The sequence below is a fragment of the Lampetra planeri genome, unplaced genomic scaffold (genome assembly GCF_965212315.1).
Source record: "Lampetra planeri unplaced genomic scaffold, kcLamPlan1.2.h2 scaffold_768, whole genome shotgun sequence".
In the NCBI taxonomy this organism is placed as follows: Eukaryota; Metazoa; Chordata; class Hyperoartia; order Petromyzontiformes; family Petromyzontidae; genus Lampetra; species Lampetra planeri.
In genome coordinates, this window is record NW_027615590.1 from 1 (window position 1) to 27882 (window position 27882).

Here is a 27882-nt window from a genome sequence, read left to right on the forward strand (position 1 = left end):
ATCTGAGCGAAGGCCACTGTCATTTTCTGCTGGAAGATTCAGTCGGTGTCTTGGATTCTCTGTCTGTAGGAGTCGGTTCTCATTGCAGCTCATCAGCGCTGATGGGGCGTCACAGGGCTCCGTGCTGCACCTGAAAGAGACACAGCTGGTTGTCAATTAACTCCAATACGGATCTGTGACGTCCCCGTAATGATAGACTGAACACCAATAAATCTGTCGGTTCCAATCAAACTACCTAAAATTGTATTTTATTGAAAGTTTTCCAACATTTTGAGAATTTTCCTCATTTGCTGGAGTTTATTTTCTTACGACCTGTTTGTCATTTTCCCTTTTTTAAGTCCCTGTTACTTTGTCTGTGTTTTCAGTTTGTTGCAGCCATTGTTGTTTCTGGATCTAGAAGCATCTCTCAATAACTTGTATGTTTCAGATGAATAAATAATAATTGATTCTTCTTCTTCTTATTATTATTATTATTATCATTATGACCCAGCTTCTGTTCGATATTCAAGTGATGGAACGTCATTCCTGATGTAATACGACTGGGCCTTTGGGGGGTCTTTGTGGGGAACATTTCAAACAGATCAAGTCAACATCAGATGATGTGAGTGAGTACACAGAGAGAAAAAACACTTGACGAGCCCACAGGGATCAGCCGGCGGGGAGAAAGTCATCTGAAGGTAGAAACACTTGCTGCTCTATTTGGTTTCAGATTATTGCTCAGATATGTGGCCAGATCATTACAACGCGACGGCAAAACGCCTCTCAGCCTGTTTACTCAGGTCTCCTCTCCTTGGCAGGGCGGCGATCACTGATGAATATTTAACACTCGTTAACAGAAATAGATTTTCAGGGTAATATGAGGTGTCTCCACGATGTCGTCCTGTCCTGTCCTATTGGTCGAACCCGCAAAGCGCCTCAAGGTTGCCAGGGTCTAATGCAGCTGTTACACTCATGGTCTGGAATTGTTCAGGCTTCCCAGTAGTTTTACCAGGAAGAGAGGTGAGTGAGATGACGGAGGTATCATGGATTTGTCTGATGAGCCATTTGACATGACGTTAGACGCGTGGGAGGACGATCCTACAAGTCTTAGTAAATGGTAAACTCTTTGTAGAGCTGGGAGATGTGATGTAAGAGTCTTCAGCTGTCACTTCCTGGTGGGTTTTGTGTCTGTGTTGCTGCAGTGCGTGCGGTACTGGGCTCAACTCTGACTGATACAGTTACACACTCGGTGTGTTGTGCGTGAGCTGGAAAGTTGGTTTGGAAATGCGACTGGTTCCAATCACAAATTCCCCTGTTTAAAATGTGATAGCAGTGTTACTATTTCAGTGCCTTTATCAGCGTAATGTTATTCCATTTGATTTATTTTTTTTGTAAATGTTGATTAAATCATTCGCACGCCAAAGCAGGACAAATATAATAAGAGTAAACATATAGAACTTTGCAGAAATTGTTCCTATGTTGTGAAAATTTTAATCATGAACATTTACTCAAACAATTTAAATACACATTTGTCTCCTGTAATGTAACTGATTGCAGTTTATTACATAATTAAATGAAGTAACACAGTTACATGTAACTAGTTATGAAACTGCACCTTCATTTGCTGAACACAAAGTCTTGAATGTGTGACATTTAGGAACATTACTGTGTCTCTACTTGTTCACACTGGTTTCTTTTCCCACCTGAATGGAGACCCCCGGCAACAGATGATATCATTCAACTGCTTTTCACTGTTGTTTGCATTTATAAAGTCCTTAAAATAGTATATGACGTGTAAATAAAATCAGTCATACAAATCAATCATGGTGACGGTCCAGTGAGAGAAAGAAATCCTCCGCTGTGCTGAAGTTCATGGCTGTAATTCTACTCGTCCTCTCTGCACAGAAACGGCCTGAAATCCTTTCAGGATTGTTGATCTTGTGAGTTGTCACCACACAGTTAATTTCCCCCCGGGAGACCCAGATAAATTGCGGTGCCACTGAATGGAGGTAATGGCTGTGGTCTGTGAGATTTGTTTGGCAGCAACTTCAAGTAGACACACAATATCTGCACATTTATTAATATTATTACACTATTACACACGCTCGTTATTCTGAGGACATCTTGTCTCTCAGCATCACAGGTTTGGAGGATGCTGGATAAAGGAGAACTTGTTTATGTGATTGTTTGAAAGAACAGGAGTTTGTTTAGAAATAACTATGAAATCAAGAACAGAGGTGGCCTGATTTTATAGCTGAAATAGCTGGAAGAGACAGACTGAAGATCATTGATCTTTGCATTCATAAACGTGAAACTCACCAAAATCATGGACCCTGTCCATCTGAGCTGCCCAGAAGTTCCTGTGTCTTTGTCTGACTTTGTCTATTAGTTCCACTAATACCACAAAGATTTTCTGTTTCTGTGTGCACTTTATTCTTTATAGTTTCTCCCATAAATTTGTTGAACGGGGGAAAGACAAGATAATCTGAAGCAATAATCAGGATTCTTCCTTTTTAAACCCCACAGTCAGCAAAGACCTGATTATCTGCTGGCTCCAAGTTTATCTGATGATTCTGTTCAGTTATTTTAACCCCAGACCCACTTGGAAGATGATCAGTGATCTGAACTGAGATCATACATGCTGAGAGATTTTGAGATTTGAGAGTCTTAACTGTGTATGTGTGTCTTCATTATCATTATTTTTTCGTCATGTGTGGCCAGTATGTCACGTTCAGTCAGATGTTATCAGTCTCTTAGTGAGTAATATTTCAGTGATCTATGATTGCAGCAGCTTCACCCTGCACAGGTGCAGAACGGCGGGTCAATCACAGGTCACAGCACAATGCAGACAATGAGGACGGAGCAGGAGGTTGCAATTTGCTGAGTTGTTGGACGACAACAGTGACACCCTGTGGTAGAGTTTTTCCTTGCACGTCAACAAAATTTACCCAGAGCAATTTTTCAGAACCTCTGATGGAATACAACGGGTCAAAATAAACCCGTACCGTAAATATTATACAATTGTGTATGAATTATGTTTTAAAACGTTTTTTTTTTTTTTAATTTCTACTGTCGGTCGAGATGCTTCCATATGCTCCTGTTTTAAAATGTGTATTTGTGTTGTCCAGAAGTTTCACATTTCAAACGTACCACGAATTAGTTTGTCTGAAAAATAAATAAAGACATACGCACAAACCAAACAAGAACAATAAGGACAAACTGAAACCGAAGTATTCGGACGCACCCCCTGGTGGCTGCTGTGATCACGTGACTCGGCAGCGCTGCGGTCATGTGACTGGTTTGCTGCGCTCGGGGCAGAGGATGCGGGGTGCTTTTGTCTTATTATTGGCTTTTGCTCTGGATTCGTGCCTTTGTCAGACTTACGTCCTGACAGACACGGCAGGTCTGGGCAGAGTGTTCGATGGCATCGGCGGCTTGAGCGGCGGAGGGGTGAGTCAGGACGGTTTTAATTGTACTTCCGGGTGTTGTGTCCGCAGCAAAGTTTCAGACGGTGAATACTTCCACGACACACTTATACTCATATTCAGTCTGTGCGAACTCCCCACTTGTTTAGGCCACGTCTCGGTTGCTGGTGAACTATGAGGAGCCATACCGGAGCCAGATCCTGGACTTCCTGTTCAAGGTAAGTGACAGGTCACAGGTCACAGGTCATAGGTCACTGCACAGCTGCAGACTCAAACTCTTTTTCTGACGTCAGCCAAACTTTGGGGCCAGTTTGCATATCCTGAAAGTGGAGATCGGAGGAGATGCCCAGACTACTGGTGAGCCGCAGACACATCTTTTATATAAACTGTTTATAACAGAAGTTTCTTTCTTTTTTTTTTCTTTTTGTTTTGCTCTTGTGGATCTCATTGGTTCTCAGTGTGACCTCAGGAGGCTGTCATCCTCCAGGAGAGCAGAAATCATTGTGCAGTCGTGGAGCAAACCCTCCTTCCCTGAACGTGATGTGTTTTGATGTTACATTGGACCATTTGTCACAGATGGGACGGAGCCGTCACACATGCACTATGAGAACGACGAGAACTACTTCCGAGGCTACGAGTGGTGGCTGATGAAAGAGGCCAAGAAGAGGAACCCAAACATCACACTCGTGGGTAATAAGACACACTAATACTATTCCAATTACTTAATGAGGACTTGAGACGGTTTTGTTATCAATACTGAACACACTTTGAAACCAGAAGAGCAGTTCTACCTTTCTTAAAGGGAAGAAAACAGACATGCTATGAGGAAGATGGGAGGCAGACAGGAAGTCATCAGTTGTGCGCGGGGACACACACTGTACGGCTTCGATCCACCCAGTGAATTTGGTCTTGGACTATCTGGGATGTCATGGGTTTGACATGGAACATCAGCTATTTTTATAGCTTTAGCTTTATCCAGTTATCAGACATTTCCTGTATGGCTTTGACTGGTTACTATGGAAACTCATGATCACTTCAGTGCTGTTAGCGAATGAAAACATGCAGATATCGAAGATTGTAACGGCACAACGGTGACACAATCTCTTCTTCAGAGTGTCAGTCAGACGAATGCCTCGTGTCTGGCTCTGTGATTTCATTCATCTTCTCCTGACTCGTCTCCCGGCAGCTCTACCCTGGGCGTTCCCGGGTTGGGTGGGACACGGCAAGAACTGGCCCTATGACCTGCCGGATGTGACTGTGATGTACGTGGTGAACTGGATCCTCGGTGCCAAACAGTTCCATGGTCTAGACATCGACTATGTCGGGGTCGGTGCTAATGAATCAATTAACCGTTAATTAGCAGCGCCCCACGAATTAAAACTCTGTTCTTCATCCATTTAGATTTGGAACGAGCGGACATATGATGCCAAGTACATCAAGGTATTTTTTCAAATTTGTTCACCTAATCAATGACAAATGTCAGCATGTTAACGATGAGTTACTTTGGACGTTTATGAGCAAAACAGCCACAAACATTGGGAAAGACAGGATGTGACTGTCAAGAGGTCGATGGCCTTTGAATTTGTGTCGGACTTCCTCTGAGAGCTACTCTCTGTCGCTAAGGTGCTCCGGAACACGCTGGATAAAGTTGGGCTAACTGATGTGGGCATCATTGCAGCAGACAGTGATTGGAGCATAGCCAGCGATATGATGGTTGACCCATACCTCAGTGCTGCTGTTGAGGTCATTGGGTAAGTACCAGGAGCCCGAGGCCGCACGCAGAAGACCAGTGCCAACACTAACAAACAAACAAACAAACAAACAAACACTGCAGACCGGAGCTGCTTTCACACCATGTTTTCGTTGTGGGAGTACTCATAAAAGAAATCGGATGACATTTTTAGCAGCGAATAGGAAACAGGGACCGTGTGGGGAGATGAGGTCCAAGAGCTCCTCACTTGAATCAGGTGTTTGGATTGAGACCCAATTTGGTTTTTGTGTCACGTCATGAAGCCCCAAATCACTGTTGGCTGGTTGCATGTGTCACAAGTCATTTTTTGTGGTCACGCTGGGGAGGAATTACGTTCTGCGTGATCATCGTAGAACGTGTAGAAGTGTCTCCTGCTGCAGGTCTGAAGGACCGTTTGTCTCCTGGCAACCGATCGACTAAACGTGATGTTGGGAGAATGCGATGTCCTCCGTGTTTGGCCGTGTATTAGCTCAGAACTCGTGTTGGTTCTTATGACTGTCGGAGCTCAATGTTTGTGGCTGTTTTCCTACTGCTGTTAGCATCTCCTGGTCACCGTGGTCTACACTAACCAGAGACTCTGGAGGGGGAGGAGGTCTTCTACTTCAAAGCACGTTTCTGTCATCTTTGTTAGTTTCACTGGGAGATGATTCTTCAGGAGTCGTATTCGATTTGAGAGCTTGATAGCAGCAGATATCGTAAAGCTGAACGTGAAAATGTCTGTCTCTCTCCCTTTGCTGCGTGTGTGTGTGTGTGTGTGTGTGTGTGTGTGACTGGCTGCACAAGCTGCTGCGCTTCACGCTGGACAAAAGCGGGTTGGAGCGCGTGAGGATCGTAGCCAGCGACAACCTGTGGGAGCCCATTGCTCTGGCCCTCCTGCTTGACGACGAGCTTAGCGGGGCGGTAGACGTGATCGGGTACGAGTCCCGTCGTCCGCGTCCCACAGAGACGCTCTCACATCAGCCGGGTTTGACCCAAGTGCCGCCGACGTTTGTAACATTTGAGTGCGCTCTGCTCTTGGTGAGCATCTTGTCTGGTGTCAGACAGATGATGACGCCTTCACAGGCTCATGGAAAGAGTCCAGACCTCCCCAGTGGTGTTTGACGCCTTTGAAACTCAGATCAGACTCACACGTCCAAAGTTTTACAGCAGCTAGCCTGGTTAAATCCGATTCCTGTGTCTTGTGGACGTGCACCTGAACATGCCGATGATCTCTAGGGAATTCATTTCACAGGTTACCATAGTGATAAGTTTAGAATAGAATATATTTGACTGCTAATTTAAAAAAAAAAAAACAAAAAACAACAGAAATAAGCTTTGGGACAATGAGACATACACACACGTTAGAGGCTGCTGAGCCGAAATCATGTGAGTCATACGTGTGACCCCTCAGGGCCCATTACCCAGGCACCACCACGGTGACGGACGCCCTGAAGACGCAGAAGACGCTCTGGTCCTCAGAGGACTACAGCACCTTCAACGATGAGGTGGGAGGAGGCTGCTGGGCTCGTATTCTCAACCAGAACTACGTCAACGGGCTGATGACTGCGTAAGTCAGCGCGTCCGGCCGGAGGCCTGGGGAGGACTCTCAGGATGATGACGACGATGACTCTCCCTTCAGCACGATCTCCTGGAACCTGGTGGCCAGCTACTACGAGGAGCTGCCGTTTGGCCGAGACGGGCTGATGACGGCTGAGGAGCCGTGGAGCGGGAACTACGTGGTGGAGTCTCCCATCTGGATCACAGGTCTGTTGGGATGCGTTGGCGTTCGTCCGTGGAGGCTCTGAACGTTCACAGCATGACCAAGCCTCTTTGCTCTGACTGACTTCAGCGGTGTGGTTGTCTGCGTTGCAGCACACACCACCCAGTTCACCCAGCCCGGCTGGAGCTACCTGCAGACAGTTGGACATTTGGCACAAGGTGGAAGTTACGTCGCCCTGACTGATGGAAAAGGAAATCTCACAGTCGTCATAGAGACCATGGCGAGTTTTAACATCCTCAGTCTGCATCGGTTCTTCTGAAGTTCCTGCGTCTCAGACTGTTTCCTTGGTTTCTTTCCAGACACACAATCACTCCGTTTGCATCCGACCTCCCCTCCTTCCCTTCAATGTTACATCCCAGAATGCAACGTTCCAGCTGAAGGGCTCATTTGTAAGTCCTCAGGTCATCAGACTGTACAGCGTAGGTGCATCTTTCCCCTCTTCATGGTCTTTGTTTCCCTTCAGGCGTCCATCGGGACGCTACACGTGTGGCGGTCCAAGTTTAACTTCAAGACGAAAAAACCTTCCTTCTTTGAGCGTCTACGTCCACTTCAGGTTAAGACGCAGCACTTGAATGAGGATGAAAGAACCAGAGCTGTGACATTATGCAAGACCTCTTCTTGTTGTTTGATCGCAGCCGTTGGACGGATCATTCACCATCGGTCTGTCCGAGGATGAAGTTTACACGATAACCACGCTACCAACAGGACAGAAGGGCAGTTACCCAGATCCTCCAGCCTCCGCTCGATTCCCCAGCCTCTACCGAGACGACTTCAACGTCCGTAAGCTCCGTCTCCTGTTGTGGTGTGAAAACGCACACATCTGAGCCGTAGACTGAAAACTGGTCCGATTCGAAGCTCTTCCTATTCCCAGCCAGTGTTTTACAGTTTCCATGGAGACACATCAGGGCGTCAGAAGGGAATAATCTGAGGACCAGCCGCAACGAGAAATGACACGAAGAAGCTTTTATCTGTTTGTCTTCTTCTCTGTCCTGCAGGAAACCCTCCTTTCACAGAAGCACCATACTTCGCTGACCAAACAGGAGTGTTTGAGTACTTCATCAACCTGACCGACCACGGACCTCATGTCTTCACCTTTCGCCAGGTTGTGACTCAGAGACCCGTCACGTGGGTGGCGGACGCCGACCAAACCATCAGCGTCATCGGAGACTATCAGTGGTGGGTTAACTGCAGGATCCATTCGGTACTTTGGAGTTCCTGAACTATTTTCAGTGTGTGGTGTTTTTTTTTTTTTTTGTCAGGCGGAACCTGACCGTCACATGCGACGTCTTCATGGAGCACGTTCAAACTGGCGGCGTTTTCATTGCAGCCAGGGTGGACAAGGGAGGACAGTCGGTCCGCAACACCAAAGGAGTGTTTTTCTGGGTCTTTGCAGATGGCACATACAAAGTTACCAACGATCTCGGTCAGAAGTCACACACACACATTTGATCATGACATCTCAAAGTTCACGTCCCTCCTCTCTTGTCTTCAGCTGGTCAGACGGTACTGGCTGAGGGACTATCTGGGACGCGGGCGTATGACTGGCACACGCTGTCTCTCACTGTAGACGTAAGTGTCAGCACACCTGTACACACCTTTGTACTGCTCTGCTGCAGGTTTATGGTGTTTTCTGTCCAGTACATCTGTGAGTTATTGTCTTTTTTGATGTCACATTCTTGTGACTGGCTGTGGACGGAGACAAACAGGCCGTAAACAGTGTGAACGTATGTTGTGATAAAACACTTTGGGTGACTGTAAACTGCCTCGTCTCTCCTGCAGGGTCAGTTTGCCTCGGGGCAGCTCAACGGATACCCGCTGTGGAAGCGGGCTGTGGTGCTGACGCCGAACAACGGCTGGGCCGCCATTGGAACACGCTCGTTTGAACTGGCTCAGTTTGATAACTTCAGCGTGGAGGCGCTGAAATAACTGAAATGACGTTCTGTGACGTTCTGCTCATTCTTTCTTTTCTTAATGAAGGTATGAAACGTTTATAAGGGAACATGGAGGCACAAGTCACGAATCACTGCACCCTGTCTTTAAATTATTACTTTTTTGATTTTAATGAATTAAAGTTTTTATATTTGTGTGTGTTTTGTTTTTATATCATTAGGGAAGACAAACGTAATATGAACCTCACTGGGAAGAAGCAGAATTTCAGGTTTCTATTCTCTTGTTTCGATTTCAGTTCTACTTCAAGAGAGTTTACTTCAGTTATTTAAACACATATTCGCAAGTTCCTCTAAAATGTTTCTTCAAACAAATACAAATACTTGTTAGTGACTGAAAGGACACACACCAACACACATAAAATGTCTAAATCACTGTTAATGATTGACGAAATGTAATGATTCCTACGACACTGTTCTTTATTCTAATTTCATTTATTCTTGGACTTCGTGTCCAGTGGAAATCTTTTGGCATATCGTCAGTAACAACATTCAGCCACAAGATGGTGCTGCCGCTCACTCACTCAGCGAACCCAGAAGTCCTTTTTTTCCGCCAACGTGGATTTTTAGCTTCAAATCTGTTTCCACCAAATGTATGACAGCAGTGGGTCTTAATCTTAATCCTGAGCACAAAAGCAAATGACAAAGGTAGTGTTACAGGTACTGCTGAAAACAACCCCCCTGATGCTGATGAAGGAGCCTTCATCAGCATCAGGTGTCGTCGTTTGTTGTGATTGACAGCCCCCTAGCGGTGGAAGCAGCACAAAACAACCCCACATGTGTCTTTTACTTCCTAGATTTCAAGTCGATAACAGCAAACGTCACGTCTGGCTGTGTCTGTCAGAGTCCGAGTGTCGGTTTCTCTTCATTTGTTTGATAAATACACGTTTTCCTCATCGTCGGGACGGTCGGGACGTGACGCACACCACATCTCCATGGTAACGGGACATCAACAACGACCTCCATTGAAACTCCGATCGAAGATGGAGGAAGAAAAGAAGAAAGAGAAGGTGCCGAAACGAGTTTTTATTAACGACTTGGACTCGTACGCGTCCAGATGGATCGCCAAGGTGAACACACGCCTGAACGTGCGGTATCAGAGTGAAACGAGCCGTTTGTGGTAACTTGTCCATGTGCCGGATAGTTTCTGTCTGCTCAGGCACCTATGGCCTTGGCTCGAAGGATTCATACCGAGGGGGAGGAGGAGGAAGAGGAGGAGGAGGAGGAGGAGGAGGAAGAGGAGCAGGTGGGGGAGGAAATGGAGGAGGAGGAGGTGGAGGAGGAGAGATTAAACCAAAAAGCTTTTGAGATCGTCGGGACCGTTTGTGAGGGGTGGGAGGAGGACAGATCTCACATACTGGAGGAGTACTGTGTAAGTACTGCACGGTCATCGCAATATACTTTGCGTCCACTCAGGCACAAACAGGTCATTGTTGGTGTTTGTATGCAAAGCTGAGCAGGGATAAGCTGCTTCCCAAACTGATGGAGTGTGACGTCATCATCTACAACATCAGCCAGCATCAGGGTCAGGTGGAAGAAGCTTTCTGGGCTGTTTCAGGTACTCAGGCTTCCATTAACCCGTGTGGTGTTGGAGGTCTACAGCTACGTTCACAGCATCGAGTGCATATATGCAAGTAATATTGCATTTAGAGTACACTATTACATAAATAGTGATTTGCAGTAAAGTGGTGGGGGGATGTGGAGAGAGCGCCAGCTGAGTTTGTCTAATTCAAAAAGCACCACAGATCATCTGGCCCAATTTTATTCATATCTGTTTGTTTGTGGAGGATAATAAGAACCAATGAACAGGGGTAATGGCTCTTGTATTTGCAGCACTCCACAGCAAAATGTCCACTTTTACTACTCCAAAGATGTTCATCCTTGTCTCCACTGTGATGACATGGGCGTGCAGCAAGCCCGTAAGTCCTGTGTGTGTTTTACTGGAACCAGCTGCTCGTTCATTTGTAGATTAACAGAGTAGTTCTTACCTTAAGTTGACGTATGAGCGTGCCTCTCGTCCCCCCGCAGGACGACCTGGGGCTTCCTTTCAACGATGATGATTTCAGGAGAAGACGAGCTCATCCCAACTTCAAGCAGCACATTGACCTGGAGAAGAGAGCCGTCAAAATGGGCAAAACGGTGAGTTTTCCAAATTCTCCTGCAGATCAACGTTGTTTCATCACATGGGACCGTGCTGATGTCACGCCTGGATGCTGCTTTCAGAACAGAAGTCAGTTCTCCACTTACGTGGTGGCGTCAGGTCTTCAGTACGGGATGGGGGAAGGTATCCTCCATATGTTCTTTAAGGTGAGAGGAGTTTGACGTGTCTATCTGGACGTCAGAGACAATAAATGTGTTCAAACCACTATCATACCTCCACCTGTCACCCACAAGAAGAAAGTGGACGGTCTGTGAAACAGTCAAAACCAAAATGGACTAAAATGTAATTAATAAACAATGATAAAAAAAAGTGATTGTCTTTCAGATGTCATGGCTTGGACAAGCAAAGGAAATACCTGTGTTTGGAGCAGGAGGCAACATCGTTCCCACCATTCACATCAATGACCTCGCAAGGTTGGTAACGCTGGATCCATTGAGTGAAGCAACAAATCTGATCCATCCTAACTTGATTTACTGAACTTCTGCCTTCAAGTGTGATTCACAATGTCATCGAACATCAGCCGCGGCCGTACTACCTGCTCGCTGTGGACTCTTCCAACAACACCATGGAGGAAATCATGAAGGTGAGTACTGATAACGAGACGGTCAGTAAATGATCCGATTCAGTATGAATAAATGAATAAATGAGCTGTTTGTTGTATGACATGTCGATCTCTGTTTCCTTACCTCCCCAAAGTGACATTAAATCATTATCACGGGAGGAGCAGAAACAACACAAATTATCCACGTTGATTTTTTTTTTTACCATTACAAACACTCAAAGCAGATGACTTTAATTTAGCACTTGATTATTTATCAGTTTGCAGCCCAGATATTCACATATCAGAGAGGAAGTGTGAAGAGTACAAGTAGGAACGTTTGATCAAGGTAAGAAAGAGTGGGTATCTTGTTTCAGGCGGTCGCAGACATGCTCGGACCTGGAAAGATCAAGAAGAAACCTCTTGAAGAAGCGTTCCTCCAACAGGATCTGAGTGTATGTGACATCTGCGGAAGAAGACAAAGCATCTGCAGACGTTTCCCCTGGAACTCAACCGTTTGAAGATCCTTAACTAACATGCAATAAGATCTGGACAGATGTTTTCGTCTCAGCAATCATCTGCTTCTTCTTCGTTGTCTCCGGACAGGTGATGGACATTGACACCATGCTTCTGGACCTTCGTATAGAGAGCATCCATGTGAAGGAGTTGTTCTCTGTCCACTGGCAGTGTGAGTCCGGCCTGGTGGAGAACATCGAGCTGGTGGTGGAGGAGTACCGGCAGACCCGAGGACTGATGGTACTTACAGGACACAGAGAAAATCAAACCGGAGAATGGAGCCGCGGTGGTGGTGGAAGTGTCCATACGTCTCTGTGACTGTGCTGTGTTTTCTCTCCAGCCCATCCGTGTGGTTGTTGTGGGTCCTCCTGCGGTGGGGAAGACCACGGTGGCCAAACAGATGTGTGAACACTACGAGCTCCATCACATCCAACTGAGCGACACCATCTCTGAGACCATATCACAGCTGGTGAACATCTCCCCCACAACACAGTCACAGCACATTTCACAGCACGACTGACTCAGTCCGTCGTCTCCAGGAGGAGACAGTGAAGAACCCTGATCCAGAGAACGAGCCAGCTGTAACAGAAGCCCAGGAGCTGCTGACCAGCCTGAAGGAGAGTCTGGAGGAAAATGGTTCTTATTGTGAATTTCTTCCATCAGAAATAAGTTTCCTCTTGATGTCAATCTTCAGACTGATATTACAGATCGGATGAATACAGACGGGTTAACGTAGCGTTAGCTCGCATGCACACGCGACACAACTTATACAGCGGGTTGAAACAGTTGTTAGGGTCACAGTGTTATTTTCAGGACATCTGTAGGTTGTACAGCCGTGTGACGTATGTTTCCTGTTTGTTTGGAAGGTCAGCTGGACGATCAGCTGGCAGTGAGAGTGATCAGTGACAAACTGGCCTCCAACCCCTGTCAAAACCAGGGGTTTGTTCTGGATGGGTTCCCCACAACGTACCAACAGGCTAAAGAGCTTTTCTGTGGTGAGACACACACTCTCACACACACAGAGCGTAAGTGTTTCAAACATTCATCTGTTCATTTCCTTCCAGCTGAAGAACAAGAGTCAGATGATGAAGGCTCTGAGAGCATTGCAGACAGCAAGCCGCTGATCATTCCAGGTTGGATCCACAGACATGGTTCCCGTCCAGATGCTCCACATGTGTCTCAGCCACACTTACACCCGGTGTGTTTGTGTTGCAGAGTTTGTGTTTTACCTCGATGCAACAGATGACTATCTGAAGGAACGGGTGCTAAACCTGCCTGAGAGGCTGATACTAGAACAAGACTACGAGCTGGACTACTTCCTGGAACAGCTGGCGAGCTTCAGAGATAGTAACAAGGACGATGACACTGTGATGACCTGCTTCGAGGAGCTGGACTGCACACCTGTGTGCCTCGGTAAGCGGGGTATTACATCTGTTACGTCCAAGGTTCCTGTCTCTCACCGTAAGAGCTTCAGCTGCGTAGAAACAGTAAACTAAGTGTAATGTGGTGAAAAACATGTCAAAATATTCGTTGAGGGTCAACACGTTTACCACACAAACACGCACACGCACAGAGGTCACCAGCAGAGACGAACCTGACGGCCGGCTGCTGATGGAGAAGATCTTTGACATGGTGGGTTGGCCAAGGAACTACCCGCCACAGCAGCCAGGACATGCAGGAGGAGGAGAGGAGACAAACAGAGGAAAGGATGATGAGAGAAGCCCAGAGGAGAGCGGAGGAGGAGCAGAAGGAGGCGGAGGAGGCCCGCCGACGGGCTGCGACTTGGGAGGCTTGGGTAGGTGCTGGAGGAGATGATAGGCCTTTGTCGGTGAAGGCTCTTTAAAAAGTCCCGCTATCATATTCAAGACAGCATCTATGGAGGAGCTGCGACGACAGGAGGAGGATCAGCTGGAGGTCCTGTCGGTCCCGATGAAGAACTACCTGAAGGAGCACGTCATGCCCACGCTGACTCAAGGCCTGGTGGAGTGCTGCTCAGCGCAACCAGAGGACCCCGTGGACTTCCTGGTAATCAGTTCATCAGCAGCTCATGAAGGGATTTGAATTTATATAACTGATTTGATTTTATTGGTTTGTGTCTTTTCAGATGGAGTATTTGATAAAGAACAACCCCTTAAACTACTAAACATTTTTGATTATATGATGATGTTTCTCTGATGCTAATATCATTCCAGTTCAAAAAGCCTGAAATAAAAGTTAATTATTTGCAGCTCTATGTGTTTCAGTGTTGTATTTACATTCACATCTACTTGCTCAGGCTTTGGCCCCAAAAAAAAAAAAAATAGTGTAAAGTGCACATGAAGCCAAAAGCTAATTAGGAAGTTAATTCGCTTAATGAACTTGGTAAATTCCAAAGTAGGTCCACTCGGCTTGTAATTGCTTTAAATTAGTTTTTTTTTTTTTTTTTTTCCCCAGGAAGGAAAGAAAGTGGTTGCTAATTTGTGTGGCTCTCATTTTCTTCTCGCGACTGCAAAGTGAACATAATTGATTGTGAGTGAACATCAGACGGTTTTATTGTGCGCATACTTAATCAGAGCGGAAAAAACACTGGGATGCAACAACACCGAATCCAACTTTCACCTGACGCACACACATGCTATCGAAGCGAAACAGATTTCAACCACAAATGCAGTTTTCACTCATTCAACGTTTTGTGTGTGTGTGTGTGTTTGTGTGGCGTGCATCACATTTACAAGTGTAAGAAACATGCTTCCAAACACACATTCCTAAAATTTCATACATGTTCTGAAGAAATGAAGTTCCACACAGAGTCGGGACTGAAATAGTTTAAAAAATTTTTTTTTTCTTCAATAAGGAAGGAGAGCAAAGGATTTATGTGAAAATAAATATATGATTCATATGAACGCTGCTATGAAAGTCTCAAACTGGAAAGAATCGCAGTCACATAGGCACACATACGACAACATGTTTGCTCATCCTCAGGCGTTTGGAGGAAACCTCACTGAATCATTGTAACAAATGTAGTGAAAGGAAACGAGATCGACTGCCAGCTCATATTTGCAACAACAATGAGATGGAACCATGACAGTGACTGATTTAATTTGGACAGAAGCTCTGTGGAATCCACCTTTGAAACAGTGAACGTTAAAGTCACCAGCCTGAGGACCAGAGTGTACGTTCGGAGGACTCATGTAATAAATCAATGATTCTCACCAGGGCCCAAAGACAAATGGGTGTGTGTGGCGGGCGGAGAACCAGAGGAGCCGCCTGCAGCACCCAGATGACGCTGCGAGGCGCAGCTCTGCCCCTGCTGGGCGCAGGCCTCAGGACGGATGGATGAAGGGATTGTGTTGACAAGGGGGAAAGATGAACAGTAGAGAGGCAGCCACATATTCAGTGGGGAGCGGGCGCAGTGGCCAGAGACTCATCAAAACCGGCGGAAACACCTTCAGCAGTAGCAAGGTGCGAGTGTGTGTCTGTGTGTGAGTGTGAAAGTGAGAGAGCAGGTGTTGGAGTGGGAGCTCGGAAAAGTCCAGGAATGATTCCAGGTGATGGATGGGAGCATTGAGGGGGGGCTTCGTTCAACCATTGTTCATTAGTAAAGTACACAACTGTCCTGTGTAATTGCTCAGTAATGTCAGACGGAGATGAGTGATCACATCCGGCACGTTGCGCGCATCTCTGCCCAGAGTAACGTCCCCCAGCACGATAAGTTTGACGAACACACATTTCAACTTTCATTTGTTGTTTTTCACCTGATGTGCAATAACCAGCATGTGCAAAATGCCATTGTGCAATTCCCTGATGTACATCTAAGAAACAAAAGTACAATAACACTGAGCACTTTAATTATCATAAATGCACTTTAGATGAATGAAATAGTTTAATTGTTGAGTTAAAAACCAACAAAGGGAAACCCAGATATGATACGATATCCAACAATCAATGCTCCTCTGCTCTCTGACAATGGAAGAAAGTATGTGATGGACACTGGGAAAATACTGGAATGAAACCTTGAGTACAAATACGATGCGCCTGTATGCTGATGATGTGTCTCTCTATGTTTCTCTGTTGCTCATTTTATTACTTTTTTACTTCACTGGATGTAACTTCAATACGTTTTCTGACTGCAACATGAGTAAAGATTCATCTCTGTTGGCATGTGTACTGACGTCTTCCGAAATATGATGAAGTGACCCCGGCCTCTGTACCCTCCTCTGCCGCAGCAGCAGCGTCTGCCTCCCCTGCTTCTGCCAGCTGGACCGGATCACGTTTGATCACCCGGGTTTGAACGGATGGGGACGTTCAGCGCTACATGGGGTATGATAGAGGAGGAAGAAAGGGCTGAAGACAAAGGGCAAAGGAGTAGGGAGGTCTCTCTCTCTCTCTCTCTCTCGCTTTCTCTCTGGCTACACACACACACTGTGTAGGGTCCAACTGATGAAAGGTGGAGGTGTCTCCTGCGAAAGGCAATCATCTGATCACATCTGTCAATCACCACTGGATCTTTGTCAGGTGAGGGTAGTTGGTGTGTGTGTGTGTGTGTGTGTGTGTGTGATGAATTTGATGAAAATATATTGTCACATCCATCACAGCACACAAGCCTTCAGACAATATACAGAGATGTCTAGTGGGGCGACACACTTCAAAGTAGAAAAGACCAAGAAACACACACACACACACACACACACACCTGTCTATGCAATGACATTATGATCAAACACAACATAACTCTTGGCACATTCTAATAGGAATTTGTCCTCCCTCCCTCCCCCGTCTCTCAGTTGATAAAGAGATTGATTATCGGTCTGTCAGGAAGTGACACTTGGACCGAGCTGCTCTGTGTGAGTGACAGAGGGCGAGATCACAACACAGCAGCCAACTTCACGCACACACACAGGCACACACACACGCTCTGTACCAACATGCAGAGTCAAGAACGCGCACACACTCTTGCCAGCAAGTGACACCCATCATTTTGCAAATTTGTCTGTCAATAAAACACATATTTGTACTCAGATGGGGCGCTGTATATCAGGGACAGGTACTATTTGTCATGTCATTGTATCAGACATCACAGTTTTGATGACTCATGTTTCATTTGGTGGCACTAAGGTGAATAACTGAGTACCCCTTGATTGTCAGCCCTTTATCAAACCACGAGCCATTTCTAGTTTCTAGCTACTTGTAGTTTTAGTGGATGTGGATGATCCAATAAAAAAAACTTCAATCTGTGCAGAAACATGTCTGCCAAAACTCAGACCAACAACTCATTAAAGTCAATCTGCTGATCAGGAAGATGGAAAACGACCCAAAGCGCCGCAGCGACAATACTACAGCTTCAAGTGAGAGTGTAATGTCAACTTCTGTTCTCTAATTACACACACACACACACACACACACACACACACACACACACACACACACACACACACACACCAGCGAGTGAAGAATCACTTTAATTTGCTGTTTCTGCTGCTGCCGCTCAAATCACCAGAATTGGTAACTAGTTTCATGTAAAAGCATTCTGTAATTTAATTACAAAATAAGCATTAATGTAATAAGTTTTTGGATAACTTATTGGATACCAATGTGTAATTACATTACTTATGTTAATATTCATGGTAATACTTTTAGTTACATCTGAACAGTTTTATGCAAAAACCTTGTCTATATGCTTAAGAATATTACTTAGTATGTGAATGAATGATGATGCTGATGTGTTTTGTGATTTTGAAGCAGTTTGACAGTGGTCAGTCTTGATGCAGAATTATGCTGAACATTCATTCAACATTTAGAAAACTGCTCAAATGAAATAGTTACAGTACTCTGATGAAGATCAAACAGCTAGTTTCACTGCTGTCATATTTTAAACAGGAGAACTTGTGATTGGAACCAGATACATTTCCAATGGAACGTTCCAAACAAACAAATCAGGGAAATCAGTGCTATCTACCGATCTATCCATCTATCTATCTATCTATCCATCTATCTCTCGATCTGTCTGTCTGTCTGTCTTCATTGTTTCACGGAGGAGACGGAGGAAGGCGAAGTGGGAGATGCAGATGGAGGAATGCTTTTTACGACTCAATCTCCCTCTGGCTCCGTGCCACGACCACAGACTCTCTTTGTTTGCTGAGCTACTAAACTAATGGAGATAAAGGTTCCTGCTGCTCGCGAATTTCAAATCATTAAGAAATATAAACACACATGGGAGTGCATGCACGCACACATAGACTGTATATACACCACGGAAAGCACAACCCCATTTCCTCCCACTGTGCAAAAAAAAAAAACCTACAAAAAAACCCTTCAAACTGTGTTATTGTTAAGGTGGTGTCGTGTTGATGTTAAGGCAATTAGTTAAGATGTCGTTGAAATCCAGTGAAGACTTGAACAAGCATCTCAGATACAAACTGAAATAATGAATAAACTACCTTTACACATCGAAGGGATTTCAGAAGACTTCCATGGAACATTAGTGAGAACCGAGAAGAAACACTTTGGGGTTTTTTTTTATCCTTCTATCTCATCATCAACTAGAAAAAGGAGCATAACCAACAAAAAGTCACTAACTGCTGCGTTGTCTGTTGTGATAACATCTCACATATACTTTAATTTCTTCGACAGCTGGTCGTTACAATGTTGAAGATCAGGAAATTATTTTTTTCAGCAGCAAATGAATCATGTGCTGTAATGGTAAGACTTCACAGACATAGATGAATATATATCAGGGTATGGTGAGTAAATTTAAGTAAATTAAAGTTCAGTGTTTAAGCACATCAGTGAGGATAAACGGACAGATCCCACACGTCACAAGATGGCAGCAGAAGACAAACTAGCATCCAAACACGCTGGAGAATTAATGATGAATTGGCCGTGGCAGCCGAGAACAGGACGTTTTTTCTAAAGAACATTTAGGATTTGATTTCAATAGGTTGGTTATTAATGTTTCACTCACAAACTGCAGCTGCAGCACACATTTTGTTAAGAGCACGAGCAGTAAGAAGTATTTATAGCTCTTAGAGATGCAGATGGCTCAAAATCATTGATGAACGTTGTATTCTTGGAAAAACAAAAACATTCACAGGAGTTCACGGAGGCGGAAGTCAGAATTTGAGGGTGCTGGAGGGTCAGCAGGCCTGCAGCACATCAGTATGTGTGTCAGTGCTGAATGAACAACAGAGCAACTGGAAGGGTGTGACATTTTAACATGTACGAATTTAGGGGCGGATCAGTGACACTCGTGTGTACACACACACACACACACACACACACACACACACGCACACATCAACAACAATGTATGTGTACATCAGGGCTCGAAAAAGCACCCAAACGTTCCCAGTGAGGTGTGTGGAGGCATATGGAGCCCAGCAGAGGCGTTGGCACTATCTATGTAATTCATTACAGATTCTAACTCTGTGTGTATATGTGTGTGTGTGTGTGTGTGTGTGTGTGTGTGCAAGAGAGCGACAGAGAGAGAGGGAGCAACAGAGAAAAATTTGCTGTTTTTTCGTGTTGTAACAAAGACACACGCTTGATTTTTGAGTGGGGATGTAGCCTGATTTCAAAGAAACACCTTGAAAGAAGATGTAAAGGTATTTACAATGTTTTTACATTCAGAACGCAGAATCTGTTTGTGTGTGTGTGTGTGTGTGTGCGTGGTGTGTGCGGGTTACTTTGGAAATTCTCTGATAATTGGCGCCTTAAAAACAACTCATTTTTAACCGTGTCACCATGACTGCTGGATGACAATTAATCTGTTTGTGTGTGTGTGTGTGTGTGTGTGTGTGTTTCCTTGGCATCTGTGCCAATTACTTTATATGCTAATATATGTAAATTTCATCTCAGATGCCAGTTTCAAGTATTATGTGAGTGGCATATTGTGTCTGTATTTAAGTCATATTCTTGAAGCTGATCAACAATCCTATGCTTTAAATTTGAAGGTGTGTGATGATGAAACCTCCTTATAAAACCATCCACACTCACAGAAAACAGTTTAAAATGTCTCCAGTTTCTGCAAATTGTTTTAAAAGGAAAACATTATTATTATGTCTTGATATATGATATATATGATGTATATATTTTCACATCACAATTTGTTAAAATAACACAAAGTATATTTTTATGACCTTATGACCTGATAGTGTGGGACAAAGCCTTTAATAATTTGATGTAATAACAATTTGATGTTTAAATTCACACAGGTTTGAAGTGATGTGAGAATGTACATGAATAAACACACAGACTGATAGTGTGTAAGAATACGATAAATCTCTCTCCGCTTGAGAACTCTGATAGACTGGCAGCTGAGAAGCTTCACAGCTTTAAGATTTCCTTCAATATACGGAATACTTATTTTTAAACAGTGTGGAGAATATCATTTTTCATAAGGCATCAAGAGGATTTAATGATTTGTTTCATTATTCACATTGACAAGTCAAACAAAACATTTCCTATCAGATTGTTATTTGTATTTTGTGTTCAGCGTGCGAACAGGAGCGGATCAGTTCATTCCTTCATTTTATTTGTTAAAGTTTATTTATGTGCACGTTTTTGGATTCTCTCCACACGCTGGTTAAACCTGAACATTTACATTTTGCACCAAAACTAATACAGAAAGTAATATTTCAAAAGATGGTCTTTTAACCCAGACAGGATTAACCCCCAGAAGATGTCCCTGTTGTGCACTAAGTATCTGCTTCATGTTCATTTGTGTGTGTGTGAGAGCCATTTTTTAACTTGATTGTTGAGTGAATTAAATAAATTGATTGGTTTGTTTGTATTTCTTCCCAGAAAAGATGAGAATAACGTTTTCTAGGAATTAATGGTGTTTTCTACCAAGATACTTTAAAACAATAAAAAACTGGTGTGGCGTCTCCAGGCCAGTGGTTCTCAGTCCTTGTCTCAGGAATCTGCTGTCCTGCAGGTTTTTGACATCTGCACCCACACACCTGATTGAAATCTGCAGCTCGTTATCAGGTTCCTGCAGAACTTCACTGAGTGTTCCTGAGGACGGGGACTGACAACCACTGGCGTAGAAGCTACTGTAGACATACTTCAATTCCTCCGAGAAATAAACGTTCTCAACTCCAGTACTGAAACAAAGGAAAAATACATTCACATACAAAAACAAAAGGGCGGGGGGGTGTTGTACGGCATTGTATCAAATCTATAAATGGTTTCTTCTGAAGGGGACGATGACTGACTGAAGATTTCCAATCAATAAAGATGTGTGTGATGTGATTTAATGGAGCAAACAGACAAATCAATCAGACCAGAATGAAAAACGATTTAAGATTAAATAAATAAAAGTAAAGCGCCAACAGTCTGAAGTTTGAAAGTTGGACTCATTCGTTTTAGTAATTTGTTTGTCAGTAAGTTAAATGTATTAGTGTATTATTTGTGTATACACACACACACACACCTCCCTGACACACCTGATTCTCATCTCGTCAAGCTGCTGAACGAGCTGTTCATTTGCATCAGGTGTGTTGGCACAGTAGAACCGAAGGAAAAAAACAAGAAAAAAAATGTGCATACTGATTGATTTAAGTTTGGTGTTTTTGACCAAACTGATTCATTTCATAACACAAATAGTGATCACTACATTTAGAAACTGCCGCTCCAGCACAAACGTGTCTGTAACTTTTGTCACAGGACCATCGTAGGAATCAGCTCGAACCACTGTTCACTAAAATTCACTGCATAAACAGTCAATATGCAGAATTATCAACTTCTCCTGCAGAAACATCGACCTGTACTCATCCATCTGTTTCTGTTTCATGAATACGTCTCATATTTATTCATCATTTTTATTTTTACACAGGCAGAAGTAATTTCGTGCAGACAACAATCAAGAGGTAATGACTGACAACTCTGTGTTTCCTTAAAGGGACATACCTTGTGTGTGCCGGTGTGTGTCCCGTCCAGCTTTAATAAACCACCTATCGTCATTCACATGTGGACCATTAAAGTTTTTATGGAGCATTTGTCTCATCTGTCGCTGCAGTGTGCTGTCGACTAGTGAATTATCAGAGCACGGACAGAGAAAGAAGAAGATAAAAAATATTAATTACTAGTGGGACTGCTCACCTGACTATGCCTGACTATGATGAGTCCAGTGGATCATTTCCATTTCCCTTATTGTGACAGTACACACACACACACACACACATATATATATGTATGATGTGCAGTCTAGACATTCCTACATGGTAATATATGAGCTGTGACACACTCCAGAAGACTCTAGTATTGCTAATTTCGTTTTTCGTTTTTTTCGTTTTTTTCGTTTAATTTTTGTTCAAAGGGGAAAAGATCTTTAAATCACTGAGTCATGTCTCCTTCAAGTCCCCTGTTTGATTCGATACACTTCCTCTCCTGAAAGATGTGAAACATATCCGACAAAACAAAATGAAGACAACATCTACAAATGAGGAAACTGAGCAGTAAAATCTTTGTTGGTTTGAACCGTGCTGTCTCTTCTCACATGCTGCCAATCAGCTGGTCACCCGCCGCTCGTCCACACATGGTCAGTTCTGTTTGTTTTTTTTCTCATTAAATAACGTCTGAGCTCATTTTGTTCACTTGCTAACAGACTGTGATTTCCCACCTCTAGTTACATCAAATCTGCAGTGAAAACTTTAAACCACTCAACTAGTGGTTCTGGGAGTAAATAAAAACGCCATGTGGAATGAAATGAAAGGGAGGAACAAGAGAGGGAGTCCATTTAAAGAGGACCTGTGATGTTATATGAGTTCCAAAATGTGTTTGTGGCAAACACAATACCGGTAAACAGACCTCATGAAGTTGGATTTTGAGCATTTGGACAGTCATCACTTGAAATCCTAACAATGCTGCTTTCAGAGATATTCCACTGCTGCTATTGTGGACTTCTGGACACAGATGCTGAAAATGTCCTCATCTCACAGTGAGTAAGAATCCTTCAACAGATGGTTCCAGAACACTACCAACTTTTAATCATCTGTTCCTGGTCCCATTAAGAGCAATTCCTGAAATTTTAAAATCCTATGACTGTAATTTGCTTATAGTCAAACAAACGAACGCTGGCAAGAAACATAACCTCCTTGGCGGAGGTAAATATTCTGTGGCCAACATGGGGGATTGGAAGAACAGAGGTTTACTGGGGACAAACATCTCAAAGAGAGCAGTGAAGACTAAATATATGAAATAACTTTCACTTTCGAGCCAAAACCTGCCTCAACTGTCGGGTCCATGAAACCCTAAATTCACCACTGGCAGAGAACAAGCCGACGTTTAATGTGACCGCTCAGCTGTGTGTCCTGTCAATTCCTCACAAAATCCAAATGTGTAGGGTTAAATGAAAAGAACTCTGCTGTAAGCAGTGTCTAACATCTCAAAAGACAACTTACTCCGATGCTGAGGATAGTTAAAGATTGTGACTTGGACACAAGGACATGAGTTTTCTGCACCCGAAGGGGTGAGCGAGGGGGACAACTGCAGTGAAGCCTGAATTACAGACACTGGCTGGAATCCTGTTGGTGCCTGGTGACGAATGCCTGGACACTGGTGTGTGGTGCCAGCACTGCCTGCAACCACCGAGGAGCCTTTTCTCTGACCTCTCCAGCAGAGCAAAGGGGGGGACTGGCATCTGCTTTATTAAAGCTGCCCAGTCTTCCTTCAACGTGCCGCCTCCCCCGTCCTACCCTGACTCTCCAGGCTGTGGAATGGGCACTGGTTCTTGAGGAGAGGTGGCAGAGGTAACAGCTGGCGGCAGCCGTGGTGGCACGGCCGTGACATGATCACAGCTTTATTAGCGTCATCCTAGACACCAGCTGATCCTCTCCCAGGGTTCCTGTCACGCTGACGTCTTCATCACTAAGCTGAGCAGACAGGTCGGGTTTGCCAGGCAGTGGAGGTGACACCAAATCCAATTACCTCCCCACCATGGTGCCCCAGACCAAAGTTATGTGTGTGTATGTGTGTGTGTTTGGAAGGGCAGTTCAGTTTCCAAGGCTGACCTAAGTACTTGCATTGCATGGAATCACCAGTGTTTTTTCCTCTGAGGAGCATGAATGGTCAGCACAGTCATCTGCCGTGAACCTTAATAGGCCAGCTCATCGTGGATGGTACTGCAGAACAACTTTTCAATGAAGCACCATCCTTTTATCCTTAACCACTAATAAGTAGCGTGTGGCCAAGGCAACCTTTAGGCTTGGGCTCTATGCCATAAGTAGGCCGTTGATTTGATGCAGAGGGACCCATCAGACAAGCATCGGTGTCCTGGAGAACTGGGACCATGGTCCTGGTTCACAACCACAATGTACTGTACCAGTCTCGGTGATCAAAAGTAGGGCACCAACTGGGAAACAACGGCCAACTCAATTAGCTCTCCACAGAGAAATTGGTTCTTGTTGTTATCTGGGACGTGACATGTGAAGCTGAAGTGTAATCCGTAGAAATTCAGGCCAAGACTGATAAGTATCTTCAGATGTGAGGCTGGCGAGGAGACAATCTCTTCCACATTGTTTCACAATTATCATATGAATGCAGATAAACTACAAAGCTAAATTTCTTTCCTCTGATAGCAGTTAGGTTAAGATATTTCATTTCAGCCAAGGCTTTCCGCCTCTCCAGCTCTTCGTAGGGACATTTACCCTCATGGAGCCAATGCCTGAAATGAATAGTCAGTGTTGCTGCTGCCATCATCAAACTGAACAGGCTGGAGCTGCACACGCTGAACCTTTTTATTTGTTTTTGATTCAGATTTCATCTCAATGAATTCCATATTGTTATTGGTGGAACTAGAAATCCAGACATGCCACTAGTATCTGTGGATTGTCTCTGCAGGTTCGTCTGAACATGAACCGTTGGATCATTAACTATAAAACAAATCATTTTAATCTGACAAAGATGGCTGTAAATGGTGAAGAGAGGTCATTTGAACGGTCTGTGTCAACAGTAAATGATTTGGACATTTATTTCAAAGACCAACAAAGGATCCTATATATTCCCTTCCATTGTCATCTCTCCATCCAAGTTTTCCATTGCCATTGACTCATTCCTCTGATAATGTCACCTTGTTTGTTGCCCTTGTTTGTCTGGTCGTAGCGCTGTCAGGTGTTGTACAGTGGTATTTTGATATGCAGCATTGGCTATGGTTCATTCTGTATTTGTTCCATGTGTTCATGTGTATGTGTGGACAACTCAGTGCAAACAAATCAAAGTACCCTGAACCTGAACCAGATGATGGATGGTCGTGAGTGGACGGGTGAAGCCAAAGAGGCAAACATCTAAATCGAAAGCCCTCTGAACTGTTTCATGTCAGACTCCTCTCTCTCCTCCATCCTCCTCTGTCACCTTAACATCCACTCAGCCTCAGAATTTTGCCTTCTGTCAGCTCCCAACTGACTGAGCTCCCAACTTCCTCTTATGACATCCACGAGGACTGGCTGATCAATTCACAAGAAAAAAAAACAAAACAAGGAAGAGATATCGAGATGGTTTGTGTGCTAAGACTGAGTCCTACTTTCAAAGGTGGATGAAGTCTTGCTCGGATATATTTCATATCCATAGTTAAATATTCAGCGTGCGTGGTGGACAGGGGCAAATTTCTGCAGTCAGACTGCCACCCGCCACTGGAAAGGGATGTGGCTTGTGGATGAAGGGAGCGAGCGAGATAGACACGCATGGGGCTTCATGGTAGTCAGATGAGGGGCTGCCAGCTGTTGATGGGTGACTGTTTGAGCGTGGTGCCTCAGGACATGCCCGTTGAAAGGCGACGTGATCCCATACCCCCACTCATGCGGGGGTTCATATACATATTCCCCCTCTTATGCTGAGAAGTCCCATATCAAATGCAGAACCGCCGTTGTTTTGGTCATTATGCCAAGTTGTTTGAGCTTAGCATTTTTGCATGTCTGAACGGAGAATGTGGACTTACTGGGCTATGACCACTGAGAAAAGCCTCCTCTGCATAAAACGTCCTTCCGGCTCCTCAAACATGTTCAAATTCAAGGAATAAAAACTTTTAATAAAGTAACTTCAGTGTTCAGGGTCCGTAGTTTGGTTTCACTTCACAACATTATTTTACAGAACAGATGTTGCTGATCACATTTCAAAAGGTAAAAGACAAACAAAAGAAATATAACGGTACTCGTTTACATTACTGGAGACAAATATGTAATTACACTTAGATTGTCCTGAATTAGTCTGTGAATGAATACTAATGATATTAACTGATGTTATGTGGTTTTAAAACGGGTTTGACAGTTCTCAGTGTTGATGCTGACATGATTGTTGACTTAACTCATCAGTCCTTGTGTGGCTACAAGATTCTTTGGGTTGTTTGCACACTGTTCAGCTGCAATCTGCAATCCTGTCAGTGGCCACAGGTGGCATCAAAGCACCATTAAATTGATCAATACCGCTGCGGAGGTATCGATCAATGAATCAATCAAACTGCTTGAAGTGAATTTCTCAAAACCTCTGTGCTCTGCAACAGTTACAGTTGGAATCAGTTGAGACTGGGATTTTCTGTGGCACACACACACACACACACACACACACACACACACACACACACACACACACACACACACACACACACTTCAAGAGAGAATGAAAAAAAGTCTTCCTGCGATTGGCCTGCAAGAGAGAGAGTGAATAAAAAGGACGAGACGAGATGTCGAGTGTCATCCATCAAAGAGCTACACCTCGCTTTGTGTCAGACCAGCCGGGGCACTCCGGCTCCACTCCCCTTCCGTTCCCCATCCAGGACCCCTAATTGCTATTCTCCCCCTTTCCCCTGAATTACACTATGCCACCACTAACACCTCTCTCTCTCTCACACACACACACACACACATACTTGGGCACACACACCATGCTCTGAGGGGCTAATTAAGGCTTTAATATGCAAATGAGCGACAAAGTAAATTACACATCTGGCAGATATGCCTGTTTTTTTGCCTGAAAATACATCACGAGTGCAGTGTGGAGTGCGTGGCACTGTTGTTGTTATGTTTTCAGAGGAGACAGGGGATCGAACACCCCCAACACACACACACACACACACACACACACCGACACACACACATACAATTGTGCTGCACACTGATGTATGAAGTAACAGATATCAATGAATGTGTGAAATCCAGCAGTGTGCGTTTAAGAATCAGTCTGGTCACCTCACCACATACAACTGTATGTATGTATGTAATATACTGTTCACGTCTTTCATTCATTTATTCCTTTCATTTGTTTGTTCCAAACAACTTTTGCAACTGCTATTCCTTCCTGACATGGGTGAAGGGACATAAATCTTGTTTTTATTTCTCTGCTGACAACAATTGTGTCTGCGACAGATATCAATAAATTACGTTTGTCTATTAATATCATCCATGTATGACCTCTTCTTCCCTGTGCCCCTTTTTGGGGATCCTGCTTAAAAATGACAGAATAAATACATTATTTCTGCAATTCCAAGTTCTGTGTGTATTATCTTGATATAACAATAAAGGTAACACTTTCATGATTTCACCAGAAGTGAGAGGGTGGTTTTTTTTTGTCTTATTTGGCTGCTGGATCAGTGAATCTTTTCAGTGAAACGTTTCCACGATTGGGCTGCCACACTAGTCACTTTTCTTTTTGTTTATGCTGTTGTTTTGCTTCTTATGTTTTTAGTTGAGTTTCTGAACTTTCTGTGGACAGGACACATGTTCAAGTCTTTGACACAGTTGACATTTTCTTTTTTTTTTTTTTTTTAAAAAGGTGAATTCTTTATGTCAGATCATCCCAGACTCCGTTGCTGAAATGTTTATCAGAAGTGACTTTTTCTTTT

At 44.1% G+C, this 27882-nt stretch overlaps 2 protein-coding genes across 2 annotated transcripts; both read left to right on the plus strand.

Moving 5' to 3' along the window:
* The first annotated feature begins 3351 nt into the window (after nt 1–3351).
* GALC (galactosylceramidase) lies at nt 3352–8839 on the plus strand. The gene is made up of 17 exons (XM_078624392.1): nt 3352–3429; nt 3554–3622; nt 3698–3761; nt 3981–4094; nt 4591–4730; nt 4806–4844; nt 5938–6068; nt 6545–6700; nt 6773–6897; nt 7006–7133; nt 7213–7302; nt 7377–7466; nt 7549–7693; nt 7909–8089; nt 8173–8336; nt 8406–8482; nt 8693–8839. Exons 4-17 carry the CDS (start codon nt 4001–4003, stop codon nt 8837–8839), a joined length of 1707 nt encoding a protein of 568 aa, XP_078480518.1. The 5' UTR covers nt 3352–3429; nt 3554–3622; nt 3698–3761; nt 3981–4000.
* A 1003-nt stretch (nt 8840–9842) lies between these two features.
* LOC144741897 (adenylate kinase 7-like) lies at nt 9843–14217 on the plus strand. Its single transcript, XM_078624393.1, is given in 18 exon segments — nt 9843–9929; nt 10312–10417; nt 10693–10787; nt 10888–10998; nt 11083–11166; nt 11345–11433; nt 11513–11603; nt 11936–12013; nt 12165–12314; nt 12415–12543; nt 12617–12710; nt 12848–12850; nt 12941–13069; nt 13290–13487; nt 13648–13733; nt 13735–13869; nt 13941–14099; nt 14179–14217. Coding segments are annotated over 18 exon segments (1863 nt in total).
* The last annotated feature ends 13665 nt before the right edge of the window (nt 14218–27882 follow it).

Bases quoted from the DNA above. Each gene is read 5' to 3' on its own strand.
- GALC (XM_078624392.1), top strand. From the start codon at position 4,001: ATGCACTATGAGAACGACGAGAACTACTTCCGAGGCTACGAGTGGTGG. The intron at 6,069-6,544 runs GTACGAGTCCCG...GTGACCCCTCAG, and splicing joins GGGGCGGTAGACGTGATCGG to GGCCCATTACCCAGGCACCA. The intron at 7,694-7,908 runs GTAAGCTCCGTC...TCTGTCCTGCAG, and splicing joins CCGAGACGACTTCAACGTCC to GAAACCCTCCTTTCACAGAA.